This window comes from Polypterus senegalus, chromosome 3, assembly GCF_016835505.1.
Source record: "Polypterus senegalus isolate Bchr_013 chromosome 3, ASM1683550v1, whole genome shotgun sequence".
NCBI lineage: Eukaryota > Metazoa > Chordata > Cladistia > Polypteriformes > Polypteridae > Polypterus > Polypterus senegalus.
In genome coordinates this window covers 16,124,701-16,130,920 of record NC_053156.1, presented here as the reverse complement: position 1 = coordinate 16,130,920, position 6,220 = coordinate 16,124,701, and the positions used below count along the sequence as shown (strand labels likewise).

The following is a 6,220-nucleotide window of genomic DNA, read 5'->3' as shown; positions in this document are numbered from 1 at the left end:
TTACTAAGAAACGCCGCCATGATAAGGCCTTGGAATTGATAAGGTTAATCATTAACGGCAAAGCAGGGTCACCAATTATTTTAAAACTCTTTTATTTTTTTTTTATACATGTTAACACAAAATATATATGTTTAGACGATTTCAGATTAGCTGTGTTTAAAAAAAAATAATAACAGAAAATATGAACATTTTCTCACGGAATACACGCCGCTGCAACTCCACCCAACGCTTTCTCCTCCTCTACAGTGACGAATATGAAAATGATTGACAGATTTTTGATTAGCCTCTTGCTCGTCTTCCTTTGTCGGAGAGGGTGGGGCTTTATGGAAAGGCCGTGCGCCCATTGGCTATTTCGTGAAAACGTGCCACTGGATTCGCTGAAATGTTTGCTCCCTTGCCTCCGGTGTCGTGTGACTTGGCGGGAGGAGTGGTCCAATAATTTCACTCCATGGGCGGTACCGTGCCGGCCTACCTCGCCTTCCCTTAAAGCTTCGGGCGAACGGTTGGAAAGCCGTGTTCCTCTTTTCTTGGACATCGAGTTTGGACGTGTCGTTAGCCAAACATGTCAAAATCGGAGGTGAGTATTTTTTGGCCTATTTATTTAGTAGTGTTTTCGATTTTTGTATAACGATACGTTTTTTGTAAACAATTTCATTAAGTTCGTTGATACTTATTTTTTTATTTATAAAAAAAGTAAATATTGTATTCGCCATTTCGTAAATTTCATCCCTTAGCAAATGGGGCCGATTAGTATGTGTTTGAATCAAAAGTGTGGATTTTGGGCTTCTCATTCGACGACTTTCGATGTGGTGTTTTTCGGGGGTTGGGTTGGCGGCACATGCTGTTTTTATTCATCGCAGACACATTTTCTTTGTCCTTGTATAACAAATATGGCGTCTGACTGCAAAGGCCAGAGCGCGTGCGACGAGCACAAAAGCCAGATGATGAATGTTGTTGATCCCATTTATCTTCTTGAATACGTATACGAAGATTTTTATATTTGTCTTTTAGATTTATATTTTGTATATCTATTTTTAAGTTCCTTAATGCACCATTTGTGACCTGATTTATCACGTGATTTCGGGAGCTACTATATTCTAGAATATTCCGTGTTTTCTGAGACGCAGATGGATGCTAAAATTTGATTAGCACTTTTTTTTTTCTGTTCCGTAGTCCACACATGGTGGTTTGAGTAGATTTTTTTTTTTCCCTCGCCTGTAGAAAGCAGGCGGACGATCTCGATCTTTATTCTTGTGTTGGGGGGGGATGGGGTCGATCACGTGGCGTGACCTTCACCATCTGGCCTGCTAGCCAGCCTGTCTGTCTGTGCCGCAGGTTGAATTATTAAGCAATTGCTTTTTTTTTTTTCCTTTCTTGTAGGCACCCCGCGAGCCAGAGCAACTCCGGAAGCTCTTCATCGGAGGCCTGAGTTTTGAAACTACTGATGAAAGTTTAAGGGCCCACTTTGAGAAATGGGGAACCCTCACAGACTGTGTTGTAAGTGTCCCAGTCCCACCATTTTTGTGGCTGCAGGTTTTCTTTCTGATGTTCTTAATTCATCGTCTTGTGATGCGCATTTTTAGTTTTAATTGACTTGCTATTTAAGATATTTAAGCTTTGTTTTTTCCTTGGCATCATAGCAACCGCCACAAAGCGAGCCAACGCTTGTATCCTGTGTCCATGACATAGTATCTGTAAATATAGATGGAAAAGAATGAACTGAATGGTCCCGATTAACCTTAACCAACGTGTGTGCTTTCAGCTACATGGGTTTATTTCGGGTTTCATGCAAGCTGTTTGATGTGCTTTAGGTCTTCAGTCTTGAATGCACTTCACCTGAAAGTAAAAGTAAATTTGTAATGTTGATTTGCATGCTTAGGTCCACATCGTTTGGTGCTCACATGTGTGAAAGTTGTCTTAGGAATGGTTTTCTGTAGGAGAATGAGCACCAACAAGCTATGAAGTTAAATAACTGGTTTATCAGGAATTATCTGTATATTTTCCAGTGAGGAAGGTGGTTGGCAGTTTGAGGCCTGTGTTAACTGGTTAATTTAACATGCAGTTATATTTGGCTGAGCTTTGAAAAGCCGATTGGAGGACTGTTTTGGTCACCCGTTACTGCTGTTAATGAACTTCAACTTATGAGTCATGGGAAAATTTGCAGTTGTCATGGATCAGAGTTGGATATTTTATACACATTGCCCCCAAGCCTATAGGTGAAATTTTACAATTTTGTTGAAACAGGTAATGCGGGACCCAAACACCAAGCGTTCCAGAGGGTTTGGCTTTGTCACATATTCCGGTGTAACAGAAGTTGATGCAGCAATGGATGCACGGCCGCACAAAGTTGATGGCAGAGTTGTAGAACCAAAGAGAGCCGTTTCCCGAGAGGTTTGTAATCCAATTTTAAATTTCTGTCCTCCCAACCAGTATGTCTTGTCTACAGACAATGGTAAAGTGTTTTTCCTTCTCTGCAGGATTCCACAAGGCCTGGTGCTCATCTAACTGTCAAAAAGATATTTGTTGGTGGTATCAAAGAAGATACAGAGGAGCACCATCTGAGAGACTACTTTGAGCAGTATGGCAAGATTGAAGTAATTGAGATAATGACTGACAGGGGCAGTGGAAAAAAGAGGGGCTTTGCTTTTGTTACCTTTGATGACCATGATTCAGTGGACAAAATAGTCAGTAAGTATTGGATGTGCTAAACTGTTCGTCTATAAATGGTTCGGTCTATTACACAAATGGTTCCGTCTGCAACTTGTATTGAATGGTTTTTTTCCTCTCCTATAGTTCAGAAGTACCACACGGTAAATGGCCATAACTGTGAAGTCCGAAAGGCACTGTCAAAGCAGGAAATGGCAAGTTCAGGTAAGTTGTGATGTGTAAACTTTTTTTTTTCTCCCCCCCCCTCCCCAAGTATCATGTGTATTAAACATATAATTCCTTGTAGGGCGAGGAGGTGGCGGCAGTGGAAACTTCAGCCGCGGTGGTGGTGGAGGTGGTGGAGGATTTGGAGGTAATGATTTTGGCCGTGGTGAGAACTTCGGTGGCCGTGGTATGTGGACAAACACCACACTTATTGAAATTTTTAATGTTGCGACCCTTTAACACTGTGTAAAGTGGCTTTTTTTTTAAACTTGTAGGTGGCTTTGGCAGTGGAAGAGGAGGTGGATATGGTGGAGGTGGTGATGGTGGCTACAATGGCTTTGGAGATGGTGAGTTTGACTTGCAGGGTTTGTGTAAAGTGGGGTGTTTTTTGTTTAATCTGACTTGCCTTGACCTTTTTTCAATGTCTTGCAGGTGGATATGGTGGTGGTGGCGGCGGTGGTCCTGGCTATGGAAGTGGCAATCGTGGTTATGGTGGGCAGGGTTATGGAAACCAGGGAGGTGGATACGGAGGCAGCGGCGGTGGATATGATGGATACAATAATGGTGGTGGCGGCGGCGGAGGAGGAAACTTTGGAGGAGGTAAAAAAAAAAATAAAGTGTGTGTGTATATAATATATATATATCCTCCATGATCGATGTGGGGTTTATTGTATGTGCCTTTTTAATGCTCTAGGAAATTTTGGAAGCAACTACAATGATTTTGGCAACTACAACACTCAGTCCTCTTCAAGTTATGGTCCTATGAAGGGTGGCAACTTTGGTGGAAGGAATTCTGGTGGTCCATATGGAGGTCGGTTTGATATTAAGTTGTGTAAAAGTCTCGGTCTGTGTCTGTGTGGTCATTTAACTTTTTGTTTTATTTCAAGGTGGCTATGGTGGTGGAGGTGGCAGCAGTGGCTCTGGTAGTGGAGGTTATGGTGGCAGTGGTGGGAGAAGATTTTAAACATGCAAGGTAAGAGTAGTGTAAATAATACAAGGTTTTTGGTGTAAATGCTAAACCATAGTGAAAATAGTTGTCCATACTTCCAAAATTAAGTAAGCCTACATAGTTAATGGTGTATTAAGGGTACCTACTGTTTCAACTTGAAAATTTTGGGGGTGGGATGGGGCATTTGTTTTGTATAGAGGTGTTTTAGTTCAGTATCCAGTTTAACAATGTTGTTCCATATTATTCAACAGGAATCAGTACTTAGAGAGGAACCAGAGAAGTGACAGGGAAGCTGCAGGTTACATCCTAGATCTGCTCAGCCAAGCACAGTCGTGGCAGCCTTAAGAGTTGCTACACGAAGAGAGGAAATTGTACTATAAGTGTGTAGCAATCATGTGATGGGGGGGAGGGGGTTATGATATTCTGTGTTTTTAATACTGTCCATGCAGGATATTTTTGTAGTTGCTATTGTTTCTGTGAAAATGTAAAGCATTCCAATAAGGTTTTATGTAGATTTAATTTTGTTTTATAGCACCATTTATGGTGTTTTTACGTGTAACAATGGCAAATCAAGCTGAAATAAACCATCTTCATTTTTAAGTATTGTTCAGTTTAGTTGTCTTTAATTTTTCTTTGGAATATTAGTCTTAGTGGAAGGCTTCCAGTATTGAATTAAACATTGAATGTGTGAAACTGGAGCTGAGATTTTGAATAGATTTGTACAAGACGGGCAAGCAGTGTAGTTCGTGTCCAGCACCTTTTTCTTTAAACCTGCAGTTTTTAGGCTTGTAAGAGTTCATGGGAACCCCATTCTAAAATTTATGAACTTGAGTATAAAGCTTTTTATATATATATACACAAACATCTACTTGCATCTCTTGTAGAAATCTATTCCCATGTTAACTGGGTTTCTCTTTTGGACCAGCAGATGAGATGGGACCAGTTTACATTAATTGGTCATTGCAGGTGCCAGTTTTGTCCTTTTGTAGAAACCCTGTTCCGTTAAGGGCTTTTGTAATCCTGGACCGTTATGGCTCCTTCAAGTTTTGCATGTAATTTATAAGCTTGTATGTAAAGTAGTTGCAGCTACAATTTTCTGAAAACTTTGGTTTTGCCAATAGCAACTTGAGTGTTTTTTTATGGGTAGCAACCCAGCAGCTGATGTGCCAGATTTTTTTTCCCAAGTGGAATTTCTTAAAGCTGCTGCACCAGAAACCACTGAACTGTTATTTTTGAATACTGCTCGTCATTAGCCCTCTTGCACAGGAAGGCTATAGAAGGCTTAGAGTTGCAACAAAGAGGTGTGCACGGAAGAGGCTAGCATATGCAGTAACTCAGGCTAGCATATGGAGCCAGCTGAGGGAGAGAAGTAGCACAAGTCGACGGAAGGAACCAGTGAAGCAGGGGACAGTCTTGAGTACAGAACCATGCGCTAATCAGACTAGCGGTCAGGAGCTTCGAATGAGGGTATTTTAATACCATTCTGCTAGGTAAGAAGAGTTTACTTTTTTTCCCCCAACAGTTACAATTTCTTAAAAGAATCGTTTGTTCTCCAGCTTAATCTTGTGTTCCTATTGTCAGTGTGTGCTCACTGTAATACAGTAAACCAGTATTTTGGTTCAATGCATGTAATTTTTTTTTTTGTTTTTTTAAATGGGTTCTCGGAACATCTAGATTGGCTTTGGTGCCTAAAGAGCATTTACTTTGTCTTTTTAATTTGATTCAGTTATTTGTACAGCATGTTGCATTAAGTACCATTTTAATATGAAATACTGAGGAGTTTTGCGTTTTGCAGGTGAGGATTGCCCTGACGAGCCAATGTCCGTTTTGAGGTCCTATTGCAGAGAACAGTTGGATGTCCTACTTGGGGAGAACTAAAGTACGTAATGCCATAACTTGATGTTTCTCTACATAAAGACCTGTGGACACCTGGGATAAATTTAGTTGAGTAAAATGTTAGCATCTCGGAAATTTTAGAAATTGAGTGGAAAGGATTGGCAGGCTTGTTGGCCTTTTTTTTTAATTGAATGGTATTGTCATATTTCAGAATTGTTGTAATATAGAAGTGCAATTGAATGTGGCTAATTTTTTTTTTTTTTTTTTCTCCCCCCACAGGTGAGATCACTTGGAGAATATGACCATTTTTTTACAATTTATTTTTTTAATAAACCTTTTTTAAACTCCAGTCAAGGTGTTTGTCTTCTGAGGTGGTGGGAACTGAGTTCTATAACCATAGCGTTGAATGCTTTGTGTGGTTGTGTGTGGCTTTTTTAAAAGCTCATTTAGGGCTTTCAACTTGGTACGTTTCACTCCAGTGTGACTGAATGTCATTCCTTTGGTTATTTACTCTGCTTAATCAAGAGAGACCGGTGTTGTGTGATCAAATGCACTTTCATATTT

General features: G+C 40.3%; 1 protein-coding gene across 3 annotated transcripts; it reads left to right on the top strand.

Moving 5' to 3' along the window:
• Positions 1 to 463: 463 nt before the first annotated feature.
• LOC120524879 (heterogeneous nuclear ribonucleoprotein A1-like) lies at positions 464 to 6,005 on the top strand. 3 transcript variants are annotated; one of them, XR_005632862.1, is made up of 12 exons: positions 464 to 577; positions 1,381 to 1,497; positions 2,245 to 2,391; positions 2,478 to 2,688; positions 2,794 to 2,871; positions 2,954 to 3,058; positions 3,147 to 3,218; positions 3,304 to 3,471; positions 3,566 to 3,682; positions 3,759 to 3,844; positions 5,616 to 5,699; positions 5,936 to 6,005. XR_005632862.1 is itself a non-coding variant. In XM_039746700.1 (11 exons), exons 1-10 carry the CDS (start codon positions 563 to 565, stop codon positions 3,833 to 3,835), a joined length of 1,068 nt encoding a protein of 355 aa, XP_039602634.1. In that variant the 5' UTR covers positions 464 to 562; the 3' UTR covers positions 3,836 to 3,844; positions 4,072 to 4,425. The 3 variants fall into 3 exon arrangements, 2 of the variants coding, with proteins under 2 accessions (XP_039602634.1, XP_039602632.1); XM_039746700.1 differs by lacking the exons at positions 5,616 to 5,699; positions 5,936 to 6,005 and adding an exon at positions 4,072 to 4,425 and having other exon boundaries at positions 2,954 to 3,019; XM_039746698.1 differs by lacking the exons at positions 5,616 to 5,699; positions 5,936 to 6,005 and adding an exon at positions 4,072 to 4,425.
• The last annotated feature ends 215 nt before the right edge of the window (positions 6,006 to 6,220 follow it).

Coding starts and splice junctions, on each gene's coding strand:
- LOC120524879 (XM_039746698.1), top strand. Junction 2,872..2,953: donor GCAGGAAATGGCAAGTTCAG/GTAAGTTGTGAT, acceptor AATTCCTTGTAG/GGCGAGGAGGTGGCGGCAGT. Junction 3,472..3,565: donor AGGAGGAAACTTTGGAGGAG/GTAAAAAAAAAA, acceptor TTAATGCTCTAG/GAAATTTTGGAAGCAACTAC.